Source organism: Crotalus tigris, unplaced genomic scaffold (genome assembly GCF_016545835.1).
Source record: "Crotalus tigris isolate CLP2741 ecotype Arizona unplaced genomic scaffold, ASM1654583v1 scf7180000024427.8105951120:4207309, whole genome shotgun sequence".
NCBI lineage: Eukaryota > Metazoa > Chordata > Lepidosauria > Squamata > Viperidae > Crotalus > Crotalus tigris.
In genome coordinates, this window is record NW_024100595.1 from 2,542,854 (window position 1) to 2,570,726 (window position 27,873).

Here is a 27,873-nt window from a genome sequence, read left to right on the forward strand (position 1 = left end):
TTGTACCCCAAAGAGAAGTATATCCACTTTATTTCATGTCTGTTCCCTTGTCTCCTGTCTAGTATACATGGATGCTATGATTCGTTTGTTTTCTTCCCTATTCTGAATGTACAGTTTGTTTTCTCTCTCTCTCTCTCTCTCTCTCTCTCTCTCTCTCTCTCTCTCTCTCTCTCTCTCTCTCTCTCTCTCTCTCTCTCTCTCTCTCTCTCTCTTTTCCAAAAGTTTGAAAGGGATGAGATGGAATATGAAGCAATATTGAAGAGTGGAATAAGTGGAGAACATGGGAGGTGCATAAAGTTGGGGAGCATAAATATTTGTGAGGGACATTGAGGCAAGCATATCATGATAAACACGCAGTCTGGAAAATTATATATAATCATAATTAGAGATAGTTTAGGTGACCAGTTGTGAAATTACAATAAGGAAGAAAATGTTGTAGGAGAAGACATAGCAGAGCCCCGGGGGAATGGAGTCAAAAGAGGAATTGGCCTAGAGTCGTACATATCCACACATAGACTGAGTCTAACCTCTCTTGAATCCCATTAACCCTTATTTAGCACCAAAATGGTGCTAACCCATACTTGACCAGATTCCCATGCATAGGTACAACCAATAAATCAGTTTAATTTGGAATTTAGCAGGTGGCCTTGGTGTTTCCTGCCTGACATGGTTTCTAAGACTGTGAAAACTGAACATTCCTTGTCATCTCGACACTTAAGAAGAAGGATGAGTTTCTCCCTAATTCCAGCTGTCAACAGTTCTGAGTGGCTTGTCTCTTTCATGATGTAACATAACTTAAAATGACTGTCCAAAGAGTTAGTTGTGATGAGTTTTGATGAATGTTGACTTGGATGTCGTAGTTAGATCTTTGGGACTTGGATGATGGCATCAGATGACAGTTGTGAAGTCCCTCCTATTTCTGATTCCATCTTTTTGCTCCTGTTGTTCCTCTGGGGCTGATGGGTTGATGGGATGTACCTGGAGGGGTTGGTGAGTAACATATTCTATGGAGCTGTTGAGGATCCTCAGGAATAGTAGCCCCACATGAAGATGGCTAGAGCCATCATGATCATAGCATTGGTGTTGACCACCTGTTTCCACAGCGTGTGCTTTGTGATGCCTGCCAGATGCTGGAGATCCTTGTCCTTCTCTTCTGGGTTCAGTTCTGGCTCCTTTGGGCTGCCGGAATTCATTCCACAAAACCAGGCCAGGCCTTGGCTTAGCCGGCCACAGGAGGTCATTGTTTTGGGATCTGAGTGGAGAGGGAAGAGGCATCTGAGGTTAAGAGTTCTCTCAAAACATTGTGATGATTGTGAAATTGTGACAAGGGCAAACTCAAAAGGAAAGTTTCTCTCACACACACATGCACACTAAGAAAATTTGGGGACACATTGGATTGTTTGGATGTGTATTTTAGAAAGGCTGCATCTTGCTTCCCAAATAATACCATGTAAGAACTAGTGTGGTGTAGTGTTTAAGGGGTTGGACTGGCATTGGGGAGACCCAGATTCAGGTCTATCCTCACTAGATGATTTTTGGACTGGTCATGCTCTCCCACCCAGCCTATCTCAAAGGAAAAAGGACTCCTATTTTATTTATTTAATTTTTATCCTGCCTTTATTGCTATAAAGGTACTTTAAAAAATAATAGCCTTTATTGCTATAAAGGTACTTTAAAAATAATAAAAGTACTTTGTAAGTAACTCAATTTGGCAATAATACTTCTCCTTCCTCTTTGTCCCCACAACGACAACCCTGTGGGGTGGGTTGAGCTGAGAAAGAGTGATTGGCCCAAAGTCACCCAGCCAGCTTTGATGTCTTAAGGCGGGACTAGAACTCTCAGTCTCCTGGTGATTGGCCAAACTCACCCAACTGGCTTTCCTGCCTAAGGCGGGACTAGAATGCATCGTTTCCTGGATTCTAAGCCAGCACTTTAACCACTACACCAGGGATAGGCAACCTTGGCTCTTTTATGATTCGTGGACTTCAACTCCCAGAGTTCCTGAGCCAGACATGCTGAGGGGAAAGGGAGAATTTTCAAGCTGAGCCATGCTGGCTCAGGAATTCTGGGAGTTGAAGTCCACAAGTCATAAAAGAGCCAAGGTTGCCTACCTCTGCACTACACCAAACGGGCTCTGCTTTGAGCTCCTGAATGAAGGAGAATTATAAGCCAAATAAATAAACACACAACATCCCCTCACCATCCATTTCCAGGACCGACTTTGGTCTTCCGTTCCTGGTGGCTGCATTCTCTGCTTGCTGCTGTCTATGCTGTTTTGCTTCCTCCTCCTCCTCCTCTTCCGTATCCAGATCGACCCGTGTCTCCTCACTGTGCCTGAGGCTGAATACCAGGCGATGCAGCTAGGTTGGCAGAACGGAAGTTTTGAGAGGCACAAACGGTGAAACAGAATGATTGGGTGGGGAAGGGGGTCCTGGGAACGGTTGCCCAACTCAAGATGGGCAACAAACGGGAAAAGATTAGCTCTATAAATGACTGCCAATCAATTGTCAAGTGATCCATTCCTGAGGGAGGGAGGTGAGTGATTCCGGGTCTATTTCCAGGAATCTACCTGATACCATCATCCCTCATTTTCTTTGGCATCCCTGTTAGTGCCTATGAAGAACAACTTGTAAATAATTCAGTTGCCGGTAAAGAGGTTTGTGGACCAGTTTAGGGCCCTGAAAGAATGTGTGTCCCAGAAAACCAGGGTCCAATTAGAAGATGAGATAGCAGATGGACTGTTGAGATTAGAGGAATATTGGGAGGGGAGAGAGAAGAAAAGCTCTCCCCCCCCCCCGAAATTAAAAGCTAATTCAGACTTGGTTAAAAATGTACTGAATTCAGGTGTGTGTGTGTTCTGGAACCTGAATCAAGATGCTTTGTAATTCAAGGCCAGACAGATAACTCAGCAAAGATGATTATAAAACAAATATTTATTCAGGAATACTGGCAGAACTCATGTTTCAGTAGTTTCATCTGGATGTAACATATTTGTTCGTCTTTGTAGGTAAAATCAGTAATTGCTCCATAATCAATTTAGCCTTGGTGCCCATGCGTGCGGTATGGTTGGTTCCTCACAAAGACAAAAGGCACGAGCTGACATGTAGCCAGGATATCCTGTGATGAACTTAGTAGCTCCTCCTACTGACTTGTTAACGTGGGATTCACTGAATAGCTAAACTATATTATCCATAAGCCATCTCATAAGGAGACAGCGCTTAACCCTATAAAGGCCAAACATTCTAACATACAGTTCTCATCTAACTGGCTGATCCAGAACAGTGTGTGTGAGTGAGAAAGAAAGAGGGGATGGATGGATGGATGGATGGAACACATACTATGTACTTACACCCATACTAACAAACATTCTGTATTAATGTATTGTCCCAAGCTATAGTTTATAACATGAAATAGGAGATGTCTGACTCTTGCGGATTTCTTAGTCCTCTTTTAGTATATAAAAGAGAGGCGGCCTTTCTGGGCCACTGTCTCTATGACTTGGAGGTCTGAAAGGGAAGTAGGCACAACTCTTAGAAAGCTCCCTTTAGGTCCTTGTCTCAGAAGAGGTACAGCTAGTCCTCAACAACCATTCATTTAGTGACATTCAGAGTTAAAATGACACCGAAAACAATGGCTTACAACCAGTTTTTGCACTTGCAACAATCGCAGCGTTCCTACAGCTGTGTAATTCTGGCTCTTGACAACCAGCCTGTATTTATGACAACCGAAGTGTTCTGTGATCACCATTTGCAACCTTCCCAACCAGCTTCCAACAAGCAAAGTTAATGGGGGAAGCCAAATTCGCTTAACAACCACTTGATAACAACTGTGGTGATTCGCTTAGCAACCGTGGCAAAAAAGGTGATAAAATCAGGCACGAGTCACTTAACAACCGACTTGCTTAGCAGGGGAAATTTTGGTACCGAGGTCGTAAGTCGAGGACTACCTGCATTTCAATGCACTGGCATTATTTTCCTCTCCCCCCCAAACTCCCCCTGAACTTACATGCTTATCAGGAATCGGAGAAGTGCAGAGCGAGACCCCCACTGCAATGGCAGCTGTAGCCAAGAATAGGATAATGGCGAAGTAAAGGTAGTGGACTCCACAGATCAGGCGAGGGCAGGTGCTTGGGAAGAGACAGCTCCCTGTTCCATGGACGAATTCTGGGATCATTCGGGCCATGCCTATGGCTAGTCCTCCCATCATGCCCCAGAATGCACCCTAAAGAGGAACAGGGAGGATGAGGAACAAATGAGAAGGAGCTTTCACATTGTATCAGGGACACTTCACTCCTGCTCAGGTGCCTTCCCTGTCCCTTAAAACTGAGAGACCATGCAAAATTTGGGGAAAGCATGATTGTTAAAAGGCTTAGAAGTGTGTGACGTTGACCTCTTTCATCTCTGGTTCTCCACGTTAGCAGGCCAAGGTTTTCCCATCTCCATGGCTGTATATCATGAAAAGTTGACTTCAACTAGTGGACGATCACTTGACTATGAGCCTGCAGTGGGCAGCCGCCAAAAAAGCTACTACAATCCTGGGTTGTATAAACAGGCAAAGAATGAAGATCACGCGAAGTATTAGTACCGCTTTATAAAATCCTAGTGAGATCACACCTGGAATACTGCAGCCAATTTTGGTCACCATACTATAAAAAAGATGTTGAGACCTTGGGAAAAATTCAGAGAAGAGCAACTAAGATGATCAAAGGCCTGGAGATTAAAACATATGAAGAATGGCTGCAGGACTTGGGTTTGGCTAGTCTAAAGAAAAGAAGAAATAGGGGAGACATGACAACAGTTTTCCAATATTTGAGGGGCTAACATGAACATAGAGCTAGATCGCAAACTCAGAGCCAAACCAAAGCCTGGTATGTTACTTCACAGCCTTCAGCCCTGGACATCACATCACAGAACTCAGGAGGCTACAATGCCAAAACTCAGGATGTTGCAACACAGCCAACCACCCAGGATGGTGCAACACAGAACTCAGCATATCACTACACTAGATCTCAGGATGTTATCACACAACCCATTACCCAAGTCATTACAACACAAAAGACTAAAGGGCACACAGCCAGCACCTCAACTACTCAGGATGTTGCGAAACAGCCAAACAATCCACAAACAATAACTCCTACACAGCCAACCAATCCACCTACAGCAACTAAGCCAGCACTCCACACACCCCCACCAATATATATAGAGAGAGACAGTAGCTCCGATCACACTTTGCTCGCACAAGCACAAAGCCGAAGACCCCAGCCTAAAGATGATGAGTGGGACCTCATCGAAACGTCGCCAAGATACTCTCAATCTTACACGGGAAAAGACCCGAATATACCAAGACCTGCATATATATATATATATATATATATATATATATATATATATATATATATATATATATATATATTCCCTAATTATACCAAAAATGCAAATCCTGGGTAAATCCATACATTAGAAATAAAATAGTCCGAGCACCAGGATAATATTAAAACAAAAACTGTTTAATACAAAAGCTAAAGCTAAGCTTCCGCCAGCCAACACTGCCGACATCATCATTGATAGAATCTCCATCAGAAAGCCAGGCAGCAAGACGGCGATTCTATCAATCGCCACATAGAACTTTGCCCGGCATACCAAACACTTAAGATATGGGGAAAAAAATACCATAGCTCACAACGAAGGCAATTTGCACCCCCCCACAAGATCAAAGGGAAGGGGGGATGGAGGAGGTAGCCCATTTCTGTGAAAATGAACTCACAACATATCCTACAAGGGGAACAGAGAAGAGACAAAAAACACCCCCCATAGACACCCCAAATACACACACCCCAATCCACCCCACAACAAGGAGAAATAATGACGGGTGCGAACGACACGGATGGCTGGATGACAACCCATGGGGCACCCGCACCATGACCCTTGCTAACAAGAGGGGAGGGACGAGACACTCCACCAACGACTACAAAAAAGAGATCCATGAGCAAACGATGGAAAGCCATGCCACGGGACCCTGCATGCGCGCAAGAAGGATAAAAGAACTAGCAAACGATGAAGGGGGACTGAAAAACCCAATGAATGATCGAGCAGTAAAGGACCTTAAGATGGTGGGGAGGACAACCAGAAGTGGATCAATATACCCACAGAGGTACACGGAAGAAGGCAGCGCTCCTGAGTGGGAGAACACACGCAGGAGCATATCCATCAGAGACTACCCTGATAGACGCCTGATCCACTCAATATACCCCCTCCCCCAAGCACATATGCGCACAACCCCATCAAGGAAGATCAGATGGATCCCGGAATAGAACCAAAAAAGGGGATAAGTGTAAGTGAGCGAAAGCAACCGGCGTATGCTAGCAGAAAGTGATTTGAGCCCAGGAAAAAGAAAATAGTAACCTCGGAAGATACCAACACAGCAAGAGACGCATGCCCTTTAAGAACAAACCAAGTAGAGAAAACGGACAGACTGATGACTAGATCGAGAAGCCTGGCGCAGAGCCGTCTGGCAATATAAAAATATATATATTAAAGGTAAAGGATATATGCAGTGTTATCTTCATTTTAGATATCAAAAGGGTTTTGCGGGTCCCAGGGTTTTGTTTTTGGTGGTAAATGTATCCAAGTGGCTCTTTGAGTGTTTTGGGTTGCCTACCCCTGGACTAGGCAGTCACTTGTCTGCAATGGTATAGGTTCTCCTGCTTGAGCAGGGGGCTGGACTAGAAGACCTCCAAGGTCCCTTCCAGCTCTATTCTATTCTATTCAACCCATGTCCTGATGACTTTGGCACTTGACAGAAGTGGTTTTCTTCTGCCTTCTTAGGGATATAATACTTTTCAACTTCCCAGTATCTGAAACTTCTGAATGGTGTCTTATTTGACTATCTAGGAAGTCCAAATTGGCTTAGGGGGTCTAGATGCCACTATTCTAACTGGGCTTAAAATTCTGGTATTCTTATTTCCTCTATTTTGTGGTTCCCCTCCATGGATCCCACTCCTTATGTGGAGTACGTTTGTCAGTGTGGTTGTGTTTTTTTCTTTTAACCTGCTCACCTGTTCATTGAGCCTTTTGACAAAGACTCCAAGGAGAAAAATGACAGCAATGGGTGGGGCCAGATAACTGCTGATGGACTGGATGTAGTCAAAGAGCTGTCCACCTTGGGCAACCTGTACCACAGGGATCCACGCAATGCTGATGCCCACAAGCAGCAAGATCCACGCCCTGTAAAGAGAAACAGCAAAGAGGAAATCTATCCCTTGGCTGGGATACAGGGACATGCTTACAAAGTGGGGTTTAATTGAGGGTGGGAGAGGATTTCCACGGGTGTACTCACTGCCACGTAAAATTTACTTATCTCGTGGTTCAAGTGTTCTAAGATTCATGTTTCTAATGCAGTTGACATGGGCTGCAGAATGGCAAAAATATCAAAGAAGTGGACAGATTTGGGGAACCTTGTATTGTTTTGCAGGGGTATTGTTCTGAATCTTATAGCTCTATGTAATCTCGTATAGCTCTATGTAACCCTAACTAGAGAGCATGTATCAGTATGTTAGAATATCTGGCAGTTAATGGGTCAGTGGGAGGAGTCTCTAAATGGCATTGGGAGACTTCCTGGACACAAGCCAGATTGGAATGTGTTTGAAAGAAGCATGGGCCATCAGATGTCACCCGACGAGCCTGCGCCGTTATAAAGATGGTATGGAAAAGAGCATCATTCTTTTACCTATAGCAGTGGTTCTCAACTTTTTTAATGCTGCGACCCCCAACCGGACGTAAGTCGAGGACTACTCAACCGGTCGTAAGTCGAGGACTACTCAACCGGTCGTAAGTTGAGGACTACTCGATTGGTGCAGCACTGTTTGCAGAATGGGACTTTTGGCGGGCTCAGCAGGGCAGAGACAGCCTGGACAATTCCTATTGGCTTTGGAAAGCCAATAGAATTAGACTCTATTCAAGAGAGTCTCTTCTATTGGCTTTCAAAAGCCAATAGAATAAAAGGGAGTAGCAGAGCTAAGGAAAAGGGGGAAAAAAATGGCGGACTGCGTTGTTTGGCGACCCCCGTGAAATGGTCATTCGACCCCAAATGGGGTCCCGACCCACAGGCTGAGAACCACTGACCTATAGGAATGGACAAAAGATGTATTTTCCAGAAGTAACAGCCACAGTATGTATGCAAGTAATCTTTCTGATTGAAATATATTTTTTGTTATGAAATCATTTCTATTGAGTTATCTATCTGACTTGATTTAAAAGAAGGCGTTTTTAGCTCAGAGTCAGAACAGGTATGGTGCCAGTGTGTATCATTAACAATCCTTGAGATGCTGACCAACTTCCAAAATTGAAGAAAATAATGGTTAAGATCTCACAAATTTGCCAGACCTTGCAAGATTTCAAGGGCTGTGCATTACTTCTTGTAGATTCCAAGTGAGAATATTAACTTCTTGCAATGAATGATTGAATGAAAATGAATGAATGGATGAAAATATTAATAAAATGACTGAATGAATGACTGAATGAATGACTGAATGAATGATGAATAGTGTTTTGGTGCCCACATCAGTGTACAACTCCCCTCACTCTTTGAAAATGTTGCCATCCTTTGAGTTGGTATCATCAATCTTCCTCCATCTGGCTGAGCATGGCAAGAATTACAGTAGAGTCACAACGCATCTGTAGGGCACCACATGGAAGAAGACTAACAAGATGCCAGAGGTTAGTTTTTCGTAGCAAGGGAAGAGTGTACATGGATATAGGGTGTCCCAGATCTCTTTCTCACCGGCCCACAATCAACAGCTCCCTCTCATTGGCTTGTGGCCTCAAGCGTTTGTAGATGTCCATGGTGAAGAGGGTGCCGCTGCTATTGAAGATGGAGGCCAGGGAGCTCATGAGGGCTGCCAACATCACTGCAAGCATCAGGCCCCGAAGGCCTGTCATAATAAAACATAATGGGGAGGAAGAAGGAATGAATTCCAGTGTTCTGCATCATTTGGATCATAGAGCTGGCTAAATTCACAACAGAGCTGGGATCCCCTAATTCAATGGTAGAGTCCCAAATCCAATCCCTGCTCTCTGTAGTAGGACTGGTCAAACCTCTCCATTATTGTTGATGGTCCCAACTAGATGGTCAAGTCATTTGATTTTGATAATGCTCTCCATTATTGTTGATGGTACCAATTAGATGGCCAAGTCATTTGATTTTGATAATGCTCTCCATTATTGTTGATGGTACCAATTAGATGGCCAAGTCGTTTGATTTTGATAATGCTCTCCATTATTGTTGATGGTCTCAACTAGATGGCCAAGTCACTTGATTTTGATAATGCTCTCCATTATTGTTGATGGTCCCAACTAGATGGCCAAGTCGTTTGATTTTGCAGGTAACCCTCAAGCCAAGAAGTTGTTACAAGCCCTTGACACCCCACCAACTTTGGCCAAAGTGAGTGTATTGGAGGTCAGGAAGGAAATAATTTCATTCTTACCGTTTGGCATGAGAGATACAACCAGTTTTGGATAGGCAATGTTAGAACACCCAACTTCAGTACCACATATTTGCTTGCATTCATCTGGAACGACACAGGCTACTTCATCTGTAAAGGGAAGAAGAAGGGGATGAGTGATTCTCCTGTGACGCAGGTAACAACACTGCATTAACATATACAAGTGCACACAGATGTATATGCCAAAGGATGTGTACACCATATACTGTTTCTGCTGGGTGCCAAGAAGTATTTGTTTTCACCATCTAAATAACTCACTTCTAAATTTGTGAGCTGCTATGTTCTTAAATTAACTGGGGAGGAGATGGGAGGAAGGTTTGGGGAATTTCTCTTTAGGAGATTTTAATAATAATAATAATAAAGTTGGAAGAGACCTTGGAGGTCATCTAGTCCAACCCCCTGCTCAGGCAGGAAGCAATTCACTCCTTGGCTCCTTAGAGAAGTAATACTATTTTCATGTAGAAAAACAATAGCATTTAGACTCTTGATATAAATATTGTATATTAAAGAAGTTTCTGTTTTAAGAAGAATCTGTCTATCACAATTAATATCTTTTACCTATCATCAATCAAGGGATTTATGACAATCTTTCTCCTCTTTATTTATCATCAATCAAGATTTCAGTAAGGCATTTGATAAAGTAGACCACAACGTACTCCTTGGTAAGCTAGAAAAAGGTGGAATAGACAACATCACCACCAGATGGATCTGTAGCTGGCTGGCAAACTGTACTCAACAAGTAGTCCTCAACGGCACCACATTCACATGGAGAGAAGTAAGCAGTGGGGTACCACAAGGTTCTGTCTTAGGCCCAGTATTCTTCAATATCTTCATAAATGACTTAGATGAGAGAATTGAAGGGGAACTCATCAAATTTGCAGATGACACCAAGCTGACAGGAGTAGCCAACACCCCAGAAGACAAACTCAGAATCCAAAAAAAGATCTTGACAAACTTGAACAATGGGCCCTATCCAGTATGGGCCCTATCCAGTTTCAGTATGGAGAAAAGCAGTTTTACATTTAGGCAGGAAAAGTCAAAGGTACAAGTACAGATTGGGGAAGACCTTACTCAAAAACAGCAACTGTGAGAGGGACCTCGGAATCCTAGTGGACAATTACTTGACTATGAGCCAGCAGTGTGCAGCAGCAATCACAAAAACTAATACAATCCTGGATTCTATAAACAGAGGCATAGAATCAAGATCACACGAAATATTAGTATTGCATTATAAAACCCTAGTAAGACCACACCTGGAATACTGCAGCCAAATTTTCATCACCATATCACAAAAAAGAGAGTTTGGAAAAAATTCAGAGAAGAGCAACTAAGATGATCTCTCTCTCTCTCTCTCTCTCTCTCTCTCTCTCTCTCTCTCTCTCTCTCTCTCTCTCTCTCTCTCTCTCTCTCTCTCTCTCTCTCTCTCAACATTGCAAAATTGGGTAGTGTTAAACTTAAGTTTGGGTCTTATGCTTGAGTTGAGTTCTTTAATAACCTGTTCTAAGAATCCTGCACATAACAGCAAATCACTCTGGCTGGGAGTACCATAACTTTTTTAGAATGAGAATTAGAATAATAGATTTGGAAGGGACCTTGTGGGCCATCTAGTCCAACCCCCTCCCTCCCAAGCAGGAGACCCTACTTTCTTCATAACACTTCTCTGCACAATACATTTTATTGTTAATACAGTAATCATTATTCTTGCACTACATGGTTTTGTATGGTAAATAAATAAACTATAACTGTCTCCATCTGAGGAAATTTATTTATTTATTTATTTATTTATGAGACTTATATACCGCTTTAAGTGCAAGCACTCTCTAAGCGGTATACACCAGTAAGCAATGTATATATATATATTTACATTGCCCCCAACAATCTGGGTCCTCATTTTACCTACCCCGGAAGGATGGAAGGCTGAGTCAACCTTGAGCCGGTGAGATTTGAACTGCTGACCTGCTGAACACAGTCAGCTAAAGTGGCCTGCGGTACTGCACTCTAACTGCTGCGCCACCTCTGCTCTTTCAATTGTGAATATTTATACTGTGGAGGCTCCTAAATTTTATCAGACCCCTTTTTACTTAAGTGAAGAGAGAGTGTCTCTTTAGATGAGATTTTTTTCTCTTTTTTTCTTTGCAAAAATTTAAGAAGATTATTTTTGGATTAAAGCCACTGAGAATAAAGCACCTGTTGAACTTTAATTGGAATGTCTTTCCAGTCTCTTCTACAGGCAGGCTGGGAGGGAAAAAGAAGTGCTTGTAAGCAATAAGCAAACCAAGACTGAGAACATCACAAAAATTTGTACTGCCTCTAATGTAACTAGATAAGTAACTAGATAAGTTTCCTTCTGTGAAATAAAATTAATACATGTTACAGTTGATTTTGTTTTGCAGCATCTAGATTGGGGTAGGCAACCTTGGCTCTTTTATGACTCGTGGACTTCAACTCCCAGAATTCCTGAGCCAGCATGGCTTAGCGTGGAAACCTCCCTTTCCCCTCATCATGGCTGGCTCAGGAATTCTGGGAGTTGAAGTCCACGAGTCATAAAAGACCCAAGGTTGCCTGCCCCTGCTCTAGATCAACTTGGAACAAGAGGTTGTATTCACAGCTACCTGGACTGCCAAAGTTGGAGAAGGATTCTCCTGGTTGAGTTTGGGGCCAAAGATCTTTAAATCCATCCCTTTAATTTAGCTCCCTCCAATAACATCTGAGATTGTTCTTTGGTTCACTTAGATCAGCCATTTCACATTTTCCTTCTGATATCTGCTTCCAGCCACCATCTCAGAGGTTTACCTGGATACAGGATCCGGCTAATCATGCCAGGCATAACCATGAGGAACATGGGTAGTAGTTTGAGGTACCCACAAAGGATGCAGCCAGCTTTGACATGGGTCAAATTCTTCCCAGCCAGGCACCTCTGTACTATCACCTACATGGGATACAAATGGGAAGGTTTGTTGTAAAACATCGATGCCATCTTCATTTCTGCTCTAGGGCAAGGCTTTTTAACCAGTGGTACAGGTACCACCTGTGATACTTTGGCACCTGGCAGGTGGTACGTGAGCATCCTAGAAAAGTGGTAGCGGGGGAGGGGGATGAGCTGAAGCAGTGGCAGCACCGCACAAGCCTGGGCGAGAGATGGCTGGAGCTGCAGGGCTGTCAGGGCTCAGCGGAATCGCCAGGATCAGCGCCTCTTCGGGACTGTCAGGGCTCAGCGGAAGCACCAGGATCAGTGCCAGGCTCCAGCTGGAGCTCGGCACTGATCCTGGTGCTTCTGCTGAGCCCTGAAGAAGTGACGATCAGCTGGAATGTTGCAGCATCTCCAGGGTCTTGTGATTTACATTCAGATGCTTAGCAACTGATTCATATTTATGATGGTCACAGTGTCCCAGGGTCATGTGAAGTGACCAAAACCTGCTGCAATCACCCAGCAGATGGGGGGAATAAAAACAAAACACCCCCCCCCACCGCTGCCAATCCTCAATAGAAATGCTCACAACAATGAAAACCTCGGATTGGAGGAAGAGCGCTGCCAGGTGGGCAGGCAGGTGTCTTGCTCGGCTGTGGCTTGGGGGGCACTTTTTTCAGTGCCATTGTAACTTCAAATAAGTGAACTATTGTAAGTCAAGGACTACCTGTACTTTATCACTTTTTTCCTTTTTTTTTTTTTGGTCATGAAGTTTTTGACACCTTGCTAGGCGACTGGTGGTAGTCAGATATTGCCGTATCCTAAAAGTGGTACAATGGGTGAAAATGTTGAAAAGCCCTGCTCTAGGGGGTGTATCCTCGTACTCTTCAGGTACGATTTATGGGGTTGAACAACTAGGTGGTCACAAAGTACGTTCTTCAATGGGATATTCTGATTACAAAGTTGGCCTTAGCATGGGATTGCACTAGAGGGAACATGGACAATTCTTTAAGAACGGTTGAGACGGAGATGGACACCCATGGATGCCACTATAGAGAATTCTGTTTGAATCTCACTACATTAAATAGGAACTTTCCTTTTCCACAAGGCATCTGTGGAAGAATTTTTCCATTTTTCCAATATTTTTATTTTCCATCAGCTCTTCTGAACTGAAAACATATGGGCTATGTTTGTCTAACTTCTGGATGGAACTTCGAAGAAAAAGAAGTAAATTGGTAGTTCTTTATACTAGTTTAAAGCCCTAATTTGAGGGTATGTGGTCTCAGAATCATATCAGAGATAGAAAGTTGCTAAATTACAACATTCTTTTCCCTCAGACATGCTGGAAGTTGTAGTTTAGGTACATAGGGAGTCTTCCTTTATTTGGTACCTTCATTCTCTGATCTGATCATCCTCTTAAATGTTAACAACTATCACTTAAGTCATGAAGATTCTCAGTCATCCAGGTAAGGTTGCCTAAAGTTGAGTCTTGGCAACTGGACTTATTGCCTTGTTGTTTTGAGATGTTTCATCAACACATTGCCACACACTTTGGGGGAAAATCTCCTGAGGTTGGTGCAGGTGGAGTTGGTACATTCCAATGACTCTCTGCCTGAGGTAAGATTCAAATATGTGAACAACTGGTTCTCTGTGTGGATGCCGTTCTGGAAACCCATTCTGGGCCTAGGCAACAACAAATTAGCTACCAGTTCTGCCGAAATGGTGCGAACTGGCTGAATCCCACCACTGCTCTCTGCCTAACTAACTTGCTCTGACTGATGAAGCTGCTTCGATGAGCAGTGAAAAGTCTCAAACCAACAAGAAAATCAGTCCAATTGCCATGACTCAACTTTTAGACATCTGTCACTTAAGTTCTCAGGATCAACCAAGAAAAGGGAAGCAGAGAATTCCTATTATTCAATGATTTTTAAAGCAGCTGTGGTTTTCTTTATGGAAGAGCACCCTAACAGTCAAGGAAAGCTATCCCTCTCAACATGCTTGGCCTTACAAAACATAGGTTGAGTATATAAATAGTCCTCAACTTATGCCTGGTCGCTTAGTGACTATTTGAAGCTATAACAAACTTTCCCAGGACTACTTACAATCTGAATTTATAGTTCTGACAGCTGCTCCCCACTCCAACCCTTATGAACGTGGGATGGCTTTTTAGGTGCTTGTCTGTGTGTAGTGTCCCACAGTCACATGACTGTAATTTGCAACATGTTCTTTGTATGAAACAGGCATTTATTTCTGGTTTCTGGCGAAAAACACCCACATTGTTTTCTTAATGACCACAGTGATACCCTGAATAGGGATGTAAAAAAGGGAGTGATTCACTTAATGACTGCTGCAATAAAGATTGTAAAGTCAGGGACATTCTTGTGGTGACCCATTTAATGACCAGCACAACTTATGATAATGCAAGCCGCATTTCAGTTGTAAGTTGAGGACTATCTATATATAAAGTTGGGGGCTATATAGAATTCAAGATATGAATATTTCTAAGTGTGTGTGTTTCACTATAAGTGAGAATACCTAGCTCAGGGGCCTTCAAACTTGGCTCTTTTATGACTTGTGGACTTCAGCTCCCAGAATTCCTCAGCCAGCGTGCCTGGCTGAAGAATTCTGAGAGTTGAAGTCCAGAAGTCATAAAAAGGCCAAGTTTGAAGGCCCTGACCTAGCTAAATGTGGCTGAGCTTGAAAGAACTACACAGGGTTGAATTTGGGTAGTGCTTCGATGAGGGTCCACCATGAAATTTTGTACATTAGACCAGAAAAGCAAAAATAAGTAAATTTGAAAGAAGCAAAGGCTCTGTAGTATTGTTAGAAGTTGACTTCAGCTTAACAAAGACTTGGCCTTAAATATATGTAATTTTTCTTCCTCACCAACAAACCATCAGCATGCACAATCAAAGGTTAGAATTAATTACTCCCAATTGAAAGCCGCAGGAAAACCTCAACCTTCTTAGGCATACCGGCAGGATTTACTATCATGGGTAGTTGGTGTAAGGCTTCTAGACAGGACTGTTGCTTTATAAGTATGGAACTGTGAGTTTAATCCAGACTAAAGGGTTGTGATTCTTCAGAAATTAACACACTATTTTTATTCCTATTATCGTTCTCTAGGAATCATTCTGTACCTGGTCACTGCACCAATACCAGATGGAGTTGATGGAAAGACCAAGGATGAGAGCTGGCCAGGGCAGGTCACTAGTGGTGGCATCTCTGATCATGTGGAAGGAGTCTTCACGAGGCAGGTAGCAGGAAGATGAGATGTTGTAGAAGGCAGGGCTGGGTGAAAGAGTCCGCTTGGGAATAGCATCCATATATTTGTCAAATAATCCTTGATAACCTCCGACTTCATTGAAGGCTGTATGGGAAGAGTCACAGTCACACTGGAACTGAAGTTGCATTTTTATTCAGATGTTTGCATCCTACATTATACTTCCTGTTTCCCAGTTTGGAGATCTCTTCCTTCCCTCTGATTTTTCCCTGTGCAATGAAATTGCAAAGAAGGGTAGCAGGGGGTTTTTTGGTTACAATTTTTGGAAAGCTAACCTTTGTTTTAGATCAGGGGTCTTCAGACTTGGCCCTTTTATGACTTGTGGACTTCAATTCCCAGAATTCCTTAGCTAGTGTGCCTGGCTGAGGAATTCTGGGAATTGACGTCCACAAATCATAAAAGGGCCAAGTTTGAAGACCCCTGTTTTATAGGCTCAGTTGAACCTGAATAATTTAACTAATGAATATGTAATTGCAAAAAATGGCAGTGGCCAGAATGTCATTACAGGTGCAAAATCAAAAGGCTTATATAGCTATGTTCACCACAAGGATTTTAGAAAATAAGGGCCAGCTGTGAAAAGTTTACTGATCCAATTTATCTCTGGTTCAAATCATGCCTCTTTAAAAAAAAATACACAGAAGATAGAATGTGGAAATGGCATTATTTTTTTTGTCCTTAAAAATTTGGAATTTTCTTTATGAGGATTCCCACCATCACTGCCCTGTAGTGACAAAAATTTCAGAGCGTCACATTTAATAAAAATGCCAGAGCATCACAAATGGCCGCTATCATGTACTGTGAACTCCCTCTATAGAGAATTAGTGAGCAAAATTATGTGATTCTGGATCGAATGGCTACTGCAAAAGGTAACTTTGGTTCCACATTTTCCTTGAGTCTTTGGGATCCAACTATTATTTCACTATTTTTTGTTCTGTTGTGAGTTGGAATTCCTTCAGAAGACTTTAACGATGGAGGATCTTACTCTTTTTTTTTTTATTTCTGGGATTTGAGGCCGAGCTGCTTCCATTCTACTCTTTTGCCTAATCAGTGCAATATACTGTATCTCAAAGTGCTAATTAGTCTAACATTCACTCAAAACGTTAGAATCGGATTTTTAGCAGAGCAATTTGCTTCTCCTATTGACTGCTGGGTTTTATATTATAGAGTTAGAGATTATAAATATTCAGTTTGGCCTCTACAAGTAGTTCTTGAGGTATGACTATAATTGAACCTGCAATTATGTTCGCAAGTCATGGTGGTCCTAAAACAGGTGACCACGAGACTCAACTGGGTTTGAACAGAGCGGTTGTAAAGTGTGACTGTTAAGCGAATGCTGCAGTCATTAAGCAAACCCATTACTTGCTATGGGGTGGTTTTGGCAGGAACCAGAAATAAATCCTGGTTCCCGGAAAAAATGTTGTAAATTGTAGTCACGTGACCATGGAGTGCTGCATACAGCCCTAAATGCAGTCATGTGATTGCAAGGGGAGGGCGCTTGGACGTTGGAACTTTGAAGCTGGGTTGGTTTTTCAGAGTCCCTTTTAACTTTGAATAATAATATAACAGAGTTGGAAGGGACATTGGAATCTTCTAGACCAGTGATGGCAAACCTTTTAGAGACTGAGTGCCCAAACTGCAACCCAAAACTCACTTATGCATCGTCGGGTGCAGGTGGGCGTGGCCCATTGGGTAGGCGTGGCCCATTGGATGGATGTGGCCCATTGGGTGGCCATGGCTACCTTGGTAATGACAGACTAGTTGGGACTAAAAAGTTCAATCAATCAATTCCAACTTTGTGAGATCATTTTTTTCCCACGAGAAGTTGAAATTGATTGATTGATTGAACCTTTTTTTTTTTTTTGCACACGGCGGCGCAGGTCTAAAGCGAAAAGGTTTTATAAAACCCAGCTGAAAGCTTAGGACTGGGAAAACAGTGCACGTGCCCACAGAGAGGGCTCCGAGTGCCACCTCTAGCACCCGTGCCATAGATTTGCCACCACTGTTCTAGTCCAACCCTTTGCTCAAGCAAGGGACCCTAGACCAGTGGTGGTGAACCTATGGCACAGATGCCAGAGGTGGCACTCACAGCCCTCTCTGTGGGTGGGCACACCATTTCCCCAGCTCCGCCTCCCCCCGCAACCCCCTCCTCACCAGCAGCCTGCTTGGAGGAGAGGCTCCCCCAGGCGCGGCCCATGAGGAGCAGTGCAGCCAAGCACATGGCAGCCGGGCAGCAGGGGCAAGACTCCACCCTAGCGCCCCATCATGTGTACATGATGCTGCAGGGTGCGGGCAGAAGGCGTGGCTGCCATGGTGCTGCAAGGCTGCCTGGGCAATCTGGTGAGTGGCCCTGCAGGGGGGCGGACGGGAGGCAGAGTGGGGGGGCAGAGCGGAGGCAGGCCAGTTTTGGGCACTCAGTCTCTAAAAGATTCGCCATCACTACCCTAGACTATTCTGGACAAATGGTTGTCCAATACCTGCTTAAAAACCTGTAGTGTTGGAGCACACACAACTTCTGAAGGAGGCCATTCACTGATTAATTGTTTTCACTATCAGGAAATTTCTCCTTAATTCAAGGTTGATTCTCTCCTTGATTAGTTTCCATCCATTGCTTCTTGTCCTGCCTTCAGGTGCTTTGGAGAATAGAATTGCAGTTTGAGATGATAGAAGAAACTCAGTCTTTGTATCCTCAACATCCTACTCACCAAACCCCATCAGGACGAAAGCACCTCCAATCATGACAAAAGTCTGGACTGTGTCAGTGTACATCAAGGCTGCCAATCCTCCTGAAAGTAAGATGGAGACTCATATGCAGGTATGATGACGATGCTTTGGTTCCTTATACAACTGGCTCTGCATTATCTGCACCTGGTTTAGGCAGGTGAGCATCCTTTAAAGCAGGGGTCTTCAAACTTGGCCCTTTTATGACTTGTGGACTTCAACTCCCAGAATTCTAAGTCTAAGGTGCAAACTTCTCACCACCACTTTTAAGTGTGTGATCCATTATGGCGGGCCCTTCTTAAGTTTTTTTCTCTGACTGTTAAGCAATGGAGGGCTCCTCCCTCTCTTATCTGTTCGCTCCCTAAGCAACAGCTCTTTGCCTCATTCCCAAGGTCATCTACACATTCTTTACAAGCATGCATAGACAGGCAGCATCTTTTTTGAAAGATGTTTTCCCACAGGATTCTGGTGTGAGTCATGGCAGACTGAAGATGTCTCTGCAAATGGGCAGAGATGACAACCACTATGTAGAATGAAAGACTGTCAATTTAAACTGGTTCTTTAAATTTTTCCAGAGAAAGAGAAATCAGGAGATCACCCACAAGTGCTTTAATTGACAGCTCCGTGTGAGACTGTAAAACAGCGGTCTCTCACCGGTTTGAGTGCCAAGGGACAGCATCTTCTGCTTTCTGCAGGAGCAGAGCCTTTCAGGGACACTGATGAACTCACTTTCTAATCACTTTTGGAAATCATTATATAAATATTAGAGACCCTCAAAACAGCAGGCTTAAACTGGCACCATGTGAGTTTTACGTTCTTCATTGGATTTAAGAAATTTTAAATAGAGTATCAAAAATTTAAAATAATATACAATTGACAAAAGGCAGGGGAAAAAAAAGCAGGATGTTGATTTAAGAAAGTTTAAAACAGATTGAGAGACCAGACTTGACTGTTAGAACCAGGAGAAAATTTTGTTGTCCAGCATAAATCTGACCCACATACTTTTTGTTTTTGGATTTCTTTTGGGTAACCAATCATATTCTTACACACCTAGTTCCTTGCTTAATTATAAAACAGCCCATTGTCTTGCATCAAGGTCTTGCCCATGGAATGCTGCTAAACTTGCCCATGGGTGCTTGGCCTGGCTTTGCAACCCCATCATAATATGTTTGGAGATTCTGCTATCCAACTTGACTAAACCAAACACAACTCATTCTCAAGAAGGGAGAGAGAATTGGTGAGTCGAAAAGTTTCCTCTTACATTTTCCCCCGTTATACATCATGTATCTTAAAGTTTAAGACTTTAAGATTTGTCTGTAAGAAAGGGTGTCCTTGTCTGTAATGTTTCCTCTTACATTTTTTTTCCAGTTGTACATCACGTACATTGGGATGCTCAGTTAACAAGGACCTTTTTTTGGCTCCCCTTGTAATATAAAGTACAGGCAGCTCTGGTGAAGACCATACAGCAGGGGTGTCCAACCTTGGCAACTTTGAGACTTGTGAATTTCAAATCACAGAATTCTATGAGTTGCCGCGGTTGGATCCCCCTGCCTTACAGACAAGGAAAAAGCTTAGGACTGTGTGTGTTTCCTTGTTCATTCATCAGATGTTATGGCTATATGTGTAAGAAGCTGCTCTTAAAACAAGAGATTCAGAGCACTTGCATCTTTCCTGCCAATCAGTATATATATATGTTTGTGTTTTCGGGAACAGGCAGGTCGTGCGAGGGCGAAAGGTTCATTCTGCGAACAATTCTTCTAGATTTGTGGCCTGATTACTTCTTAGCTACTGCATTGTTCTTTTAAAAAGGTTTTCCATTTTAGTTGCATATGTTGTGTGTGAGAGAGGGCTGGGCTGCTGTGGTTCTGCCTGCCTGTTTGGGCACCCAGAAAGCTAGCATCCATCTGAAAGAAGAAACATAATTCTTGGGACAAATGTAAGTTTGGCAAAACTGTGAAGAAAAGGATAAAATCTAGTAGAAAGTGAGCCCACTGATTGGCCCTAAATGTTGGTTGTGAGATGAAGAGAACTGTTTAATGATAATATACTAAAAGAAGATTTGGTTCACTGGATGTGAGGGCAAATAGGATTGTCCTGCACTGCTATGCCTGGTTGCCTGGCTTCAGATAAGTGAATAAATGACAGAAAATACTCTCTTCTTATTTCATCCTTTTTTAAAAAAAGAAAAATATTTCTACAGAAATATTCCTCTTTATCAGTGCCAACTTATGGCCCAGTTTCAATACCTTTTTAACCTTGTCAGGATCATGCAAGACCATTAAAAACAGTTATGATGCATGTAAGAAATGGGTGGAGCTTCAGTCACAGGGGCGGGGCTGCCCTCTTGACCTTTTCAATCCTTCCCTTGCAGACATTCCTGAATCCTTCCAATTAAGCAAGTGATTGTTCCCTCCGTATTTATTTCCATGTTTTTCCTGCTGCCTAAAAAACTGCAATTATGCCTCACATACGAGAAAATCAGAGCAGATGGCTTTCTTTTTGTCTGGGTATTTGGAATCTTTTCCCTAGCTTATATTTTATCATATTGCCCAGGAATTTCAGCTTCCTATTGCAGGGCTTTTCAACCTTTTCACCCATAGTACCACTTTTATGATATCGCAATATCTGAGTACCACCAGTCACCTAGCAAGGTGTCAAAAACTTCATGACCAAAAAAAAAAAAAAAGGAAAAAAGTGATAAAGTACAGGTAGTCCTCGACTTACAACAGTTCACTTAGTGACTTTTTGAAGTTACAATGGCACTGAAAAAAGTGCCCCCCAAGCCACAGCCGAGCAAGACACCTGCCTGCCCACCTGGCAGCGCTCTTCCTCCAATCCGAGGTTTTCATTGTTGTGAGCATTTCTGTTGAGGATTAGCAGCGGGGTTGGGGTGGGGGGTGTTTGGTTTTTATTCCCCCCGTCTGCTGGGTGGTTGCAGCAGGTTTTGGTCACTTCACATGACCCTGGGACACTGTGACCGTCATAAATATGAATCAGTTGCCAAGCATCTGAATGTAAATCACAAGACCCCTGGAGATGCTGCAACATTCCAGCTGATTGGCACTTCTTCTGGGCTCAGCAGAAGCGCCAGGATCAGCACTGAGCTCCAGCTGGAGCCTGGCATTGATCCTGGCGATTCCACTGAGCCCTGACAGCCCTGCAGCTCCAGCCATCTCTCGCTCAGGCTTGTGCAGTGCTGCCACCGGTTCAGCTCATTCCCCTCCCCCGCTACCACTTTTCTAGGATGGTCGCGTACCACCTGCCAGGTGCCAATGTACCACAGGTGGTACCCGTACCACTAGTTGAAAAGTCCTGTCCTATTGAATACAGTAAAGTCCTCGATTTACAACCACAATTGGGACTAGAATGTCTGCTGTTAAGCAAAGGGGTGGTTAAGTGTCTCATGTTCAATTTTATGACCTTTTTTGCCATGGTGGTTAAGTGAATCACTGGAGTCGTTATGTGAGTCATGCAGTTGTTAAGTGCATCCAACTTCCCCCATTGACTTTGCTGGTCAGAAGCTGGCTAAGAAGGTCACAAATGGCAATCAGGGGACCCAGGAGGCCGCCACCATCCTAAATACATGCCAGTTGCCAAGTGCTCAAATTTTGATCACCTGACTAAGGGATGCTGCAATGATCATAAGCGTGAGGGCTGGTCATAAGTCACTTTTTTCACGAACATTGCAACTTCAAATGGTCTCTAAAGATATGGTTGTAAATTGGGGACTACCTCAATGTACTCAATTCATTCCTAATCCAAGAACCCAGTTACCTGTCATGGTATAAATGGTGGTTATGAACAGAAGCACTATGACAGCTAGATAAATATTCCAGCCCAAGGCCTGCTGGATGAACACAGCACCGGAAAACATGTCCACCTGCAGGTGAGAGAAGCAGAGAAGCAGGGAGAGGTGCAGATTAGCTAGAAGAGGGATCTTCAAACTTGGCCCTTTTATGACTTGTGGACTTCAAGTCCCAGAATTCCTCAGACAGGCACTCTGGCTGAGGAATTCTGGGAGTTGAAGTCCACAAGTCATAAAAGGGCCCTGTTTGAAGACCCCTGAGCTAGAATTTAAAAGCCACAAGAGCATTTATACCAGCCTTCCTAAATAGGCAAAAGCAGCAGATTCTTATTTCCAAATGTTCCCTCTCCCCATCACTGTATCCTGGATGTTTGGAGAAAGGACCTACTGATATTTTGGTGAAGATGTACATGAAAAGGGAGAGGATGGAGAGGTAGAGACGGATTCGTTGGCCTCCAAAACGCTTCTTCAGGTACTGGGGCATTGTGATGACCTTCATGGGGGAGGAAGCAGAGGACATGTTACGTTTATTTATTATTTGTTGATTAGACTTTTATTCCACCATTATTATTTTATAGGTAATATAAAGTTACCATAAAGTAACTCAAGGCAGCAAACATACCTAATACTACTTCTTCCTCCCATTTTTCTCACAACAACAACCCTGTAAGGTAGATTGAGCTGAAAGAGAATGATTGGCCCAAAGTCACCCAGATGGCTTTCATGCCTAAAGTGGGACTAGAACTCGTCTCCTGGTGATAGGCCCAAAGTCACCTAGCTGGCTTTTATGCCTAAGGCAAGACTAGAATTCACCATCTCCTGATGATTGGCCCAAAGTCACCCAGCCAGCTTTCATGGCTAGGGTGGAACTAGTATTCATTATCCCCTGGTTTCTAGGCCAGCACCTTGATCGCTACACCCAGCTGGTTCTTTTCTTTCCATAATATCAGAAGATCCCCCAAAGGCCGGAGTGTTTAATCCACAACTCAAGTGTTGTGCAAGGCTTTCAGAGCACAAGAAGTTTTGCAGGATCCAATGTGGGTTGGCCACTGGGCCCAGATATTTTGTCTTCCAAGCTTTCGGACTTGTGCTGGAGCCCATCCTCAGGAAGGATGATTTGACAAGGCTGGCATGCTTGGGTTGGCACAGTTTGGATGGCAAGAGATCTGTCTTCTCTGTCACCAGGCCTACCTGCCCTTTGAAAGGTATTAAAGGCCAGGCACTTTCCTCAGCTAATGGGCCAGGGAGCAGTACAAATTTTCCCCAGCCCTTTATTTTTTGTGTGGCACAAAAAAGAATAGGAATGGATCCTGTTTGGTTAAATTAAGAATCAGGAGGAGACTGGCATTCGGCAAGCTCACTCTGGAAATTTGGCTGCACCGTTTCTCTCAGCTTAGCCTACCTCACAAGGCTGATGTGAAGAAAAGTAGGGAGGGTGGAGAGAATGATGGAGCTGCCCTGAATTGTTTGGGAAGATTAAAAATGCCACAGACAAGGAAACAAATAAATGTGGGATTGAGAGGAGAAATCACTACCTCAGCAGAGAGATAAACTGGAACAAAGAACCATCCAAGGAGAAGAACAAAAAATATAGCCTAAAAAAGAAAGAAAACAAAAATGGAGTGAGAATTGGGATAGATAGGTCAAGTTTCCATCTTTTTATTTCCCCCCAAATCCTCATCAAAGCTACTGGATGATTAATTTGCAGCTTGTGATAGGCAGAAATGAAACAGGTGATCATCTAATTATCTGTGGAGATGGACAAAATAAAAATTGCTCCCACAGCAACAGAGCTGTGGGTGGGGAGAGAGTCAAAAAACGACAAGATGTTATTCATATTGTATTATCAAACTGCTGCTGCTTCTTAATGTGCACCATTGCACAATTGTGGGGGGCATCTTGCCTTTGTTGATCCCCCCACCCTGCAGATACTCCTTTTTTCTCTGCTGGTGGGGAGGGGGAAATCAGGGACTAATCAAAGTGCTCTGGTGTTTTCTGCTCAGCAAATGATGGGGGCCTTGCTCTGCCCCCTTGTGGGGATTCCTCTTTGGCAAAGCTGAGCAACTATGTCCCTTTTATGACCTGCAAACTTCAATACCCAGAATTCCTGAGCCAGCACGCTGGGAGTAGAAACCCACAAGTCGTAAAGGGGCCATAGTTGCCCACCCTCGCACTGGGAAAACCCCCAATCTTTTCTCTCTGCTACTTACATTCCACTCAAATCCTGCCACGGCCAGGCCATTCGCTGCTCCGGTGCCTGCCAGGCCTACAAAATGCCCACTGCCAATGTTGCTGGCAAAGAGAGAGGCTCCAATCTGTGAATACAGCCACCAGATTTTCTTTTAAAAAAAGGCATATTGACTTTCCAAATTTACCTGGTCCTGTAGTCTTGAGTCTTGTCTCCCAATTCATCCAGTAACTTAGGTCGCTTTTCTGCCTCTCCTACCCTTATCACACTATCATAGTATCCTATGATTGGGTGACCATAGAGGTCATCTAGTCCAGGGCTTTTCAACCAGTGGTATGGGTACCACCTGTGGCACATTGGCACCTGGCAGGTGGTACGCGACCATCTTAGAAAAGTGATAGCGGGGGAGGGGAATGAGCTGAACCAGTGGCAGCACTGCACAATCCTGAGCGAGAGATGGCTGGAGCTGCAGGGCTGTCAGGGCTCAGCGGACGCGCCAGGATCAGTGCCGCTTTCCAACTGATTGGCGCTTCTTCAGGGCTGTCAGGGCTCAGTGGAAGCGCCAGGATCAGCGCCAGGCTCCAGCTGGAGCTCGGCACTGATTTTGGCGCTTCTGCTGATCCCTGAAGAAGTACCAATCAGCTGGAAAGCAGCACGGATCTTGGCGCTTCTGCTGAGCCCAGAAGAAACGCCGATCACCTGGAATGTTGCAGCCTCTCCAGGGTCTTGTGATTTACATTCAGATGCTTGGCAACTGATTCATATTTAGACGGTCACAGTGTCCCAGGGTCATGCGAAGTGACCAAAACCTGCTGCAACCATCCAGCAGATGGGGGGAATAAAAACCAAACACCCCCTCACCCCACCTCTGCTGCCAGTCCTCAACAGAAATGCTCACAACAATGAAAACCTCGGACAGGAAGAAGAGTGTCACCAGGTGGGCAGGCAGGTGTCTTGCTCGGCTGTGGCTTGGGGGACATTTTTTTCAGTGCCATTGTAACTTCGAACAGTCACTAAGCAAACTGTTGTAAGACAATGACTACCTGTACTTTATCACTTTTTTCCGGAGGTCATCAAGTGCTAGGCGACTAGTGGTACTCGGATATTGCCATATCCTAAAAGTGGTACAATGGGTGAAAAGGTTGAAAAGCCCTGATCTAGTCCAATCCCCATGCTCTTTGCCGACAGATTGTTTCATATCCCTCTCCTTCCCAAATAAATCACTTGATTTTCCTTTTCCCTCCTATAACTTTACTTTGCTGCATCCCCTATTCTAAAATCTTGATGAGTGCCCTCCGTTCCATCCCTCGGTTGATTGGAGTCTCTTGTCTTCTCTCCCCACTCTCTGTTTTGGTCACTCACCGGCCACCACACCATCTTCCTTCCAGCCAAGAAATATCCCCCCACTGTCCCTCGATTGATCCGGCGCATGGACTGCGAACCACAAGAGAAAGAGGAAGATATGAGGATTTATGGTCTGAGTCACATAACACAACCTACTGCAGTTGTCTTAAGCATCGTTTATGGAATAAGCCTGCATCATGGTTTCCCTGTGCAGCCCTGCTTTTCTTTTTGTGGTCCTTAGAACCTCTAATCTCTAAGGACTGACAGAAGTCATTTGAATGCTATAATAGGGGTATCACAGTGAAGAAAGCAAAATCAAGTCCCCAAATGGTCCTCTACGTGAATCCAGACCTGCTCTCTGAGATCAGCATCCCTCCATTTTGAAGCTCCTTGCAGATTTCCCCATCCTTTCTGCCCCACTTCCCTGTTTACAATAGGAGGGTTGACAAAACACTCCAAATGGGGAGGGGGGTCAACTTTAAGACCTGTGGACTTCAACTCCCAGAATTCCCTAGCCAGTTATGCTAGCTGTGGAATTCTGGAAGTTGAAGTCCACACATCTTAAAAGGGCCAAGGTTGAAGAAAAACATTGCTCTAAGTACAGTAAAGGAAGGGTATGTTCAGGGCATGGTCAAAAAAGTCAAGATGGCGGGTGTGACAGTGTGATCAAAGCTTCTTTTTTTAACATGCAATGCAGCTTGAGCTTTGATTGCACTGTTGCGCTGCCATCTTGACTATTTTTTAACCCATGCCTTGAAATAAAGCCAGATAAAAGATGCTAATATGATTATGTACATATGAGGTACATAATATTTTAATCCCATTTAATCTATATCAAAGGAGGTAACTTCTAGACTAAACTAGAAGCAAGTGCCTGGGAGCAGAATGTAATTCTTTAACAAGCAGACAGTTCAGTCACTCATCTTTTCAATTTTACTCATTACCAGCTCACAGTACATTCCTGAACTGTGTAACTGAGGAGAATAATTAACCCCCTGGAGCAATAAGGTCAGAAATTAAAAAAGACAAGACACTAACAGCCTGGATTAAAAAAACCTAATAAACATGCATTTGAGTCAGCCTGCCAGCTTGCATTTGGGCAGAGGATTTTTTGGAAAAGGGCTGCAAAAGGAGGTGGCCGTGTCTCATTTGTACCCAACCCTGTCTGGGTTTAAGTGCTTTGTCTACCTTTTCACAACTGACTTAATGTTATATAAATCCAAGGGATTTGGGTTAGACACCTTGCCACTTGAACAGGTTATATGCCCTTTTATTTGCACTGGATGGTAATTTTGGCAACTCAATGAGTTATTTTGCTCATTAAAAATGCCCTTGTTAGACAATATTTGATTTCTGAATTCTGGTGCACTTTATTGAGTTGCCCAATAAAAGATGATTCCCTGGGTAGTTTATAAATTGGAACAAATAAACTTTTTAAACGGAACATTATTCCATTAAGAGACCCTTTGAACCTCATCTGAAATTTTGCCTAGCAAGGAAATCAACACTGAATCCTAGCAGTACAAGTAGTCCTTGACTTACAATCACAATGGAGCCCGAAATTTGCATTGCTTAACAGTTGTTAAGTTTGTCCCAATTTACAACTTTGTTTTGCCACAGTTGTTAAGCGAATCACTGCAGTTGTTAAGTGAATCATGCAGTTGTTAAGCAAAACTGACTTTGCTTGTCAGAAGCCAGCTGAGAAGGTTACAAATGGTGATCACATGACCCCAGGAGAGTGCAACTGTCATAAGTACATGCGAGTTGCCAAGCATTTAAATTCTGATCATGTGACCGTGGGAATGCTGCAATGGTCAAAAGTGTGAAAACCGGTCTTAAGTCTCTTTTTCAGTGACACTGTAGCTTTGAGTGGTCACTAAATGAATGGTTGTAAGTCGAGCACCACCTGCACTTTTTACAAACTAAATGCCCCGTTACTTGCAGAGCAATTTCAGCCCAGCATTACATCCCACGAGGAAAGGGACCTCTACGTACCCAAAGGCCAGTGCCGATGACTGCAAGGAAGTAAAAACAGATGACCAAAATGTCTGCCGCATTGCTGATGGCCGCCTTTTTAGATGTGAGGGTTGGTGATTCTGCCTCCATGACGCCGTAAGCTCCAGATGTA

The 27,873-nt window shown here is 43.6% G+C and overlaps 1 protein-coding gene across 2 annotated transcripts; it reads right to left on the reverse strand.

Annotated features, from left to right (window-relative positions):
• Nucleotides 1–245: 245 nt before the first annotated feature.
• SLC5A2 (solute carrier family 5 member 2) lies at nt 246–27,873 on the reverse strand. 2 transcript variants are annotated; one of them, XM_039330483.1, is made up of 15 exons: nt 27,741–27,873; nt 25,764–25,835; nt 24,424–24,528; nt 23,749–23,808; nt 22,602–22,706; nt 22,183–22,288; nt 18,393–18,473; nt 15,548–15,777; nt 12,293–12,428; nt 9,482–9,589; nt 8,779–8,929; nt 7,055–7,223; nt 4,006–4,221; nt 2,201–2,360; nt 246–1,252 (listed from the first exon to the last, which is right to left on the reverse strand). In XM_039330483.1, the coding sequence occupies exons 1-15, from the start codon at nt 27,849–27,851 to the stop codon at nt 1,026–1,028; spliced, it is 2,037 nt and encodes a 678-aa protein (XP_039186417.1). In that variant the 5' UTR covers nt 27,852–27,873; the 3' UTR covers nt 246–1,025. The 2 variants fall into 2 exon arrangements, with proteins under 2 accessions (XP_039186417.1, XP_039186418.1); XM_039330484.1 differs by lacking the exon at nt 4,006–4,221.

Coding starts and splice junctions, on each gene's coding strand:
- SLC5A2 (XM_039330483.1), bottom strand. CDS start 27,851: ATGGAGGCAGAATCACCAACCCTCACATCTAAAAAGGCGGCCATCAGC. Junction 24,529..25,763: donor GGAAGATGGTGTGGTGGCCG/GTGAGTGACCAA, acceptor CTGTATTCACAG/ATTGGAGCCTCTCTCTTTGC. Junction 18,474..22,182: donor CACCATTTATACCATGACAG/GTAACTGGGTTC, acceptor TCTTACTTTCAG/GAGGATTGGCAGCCTTGATG.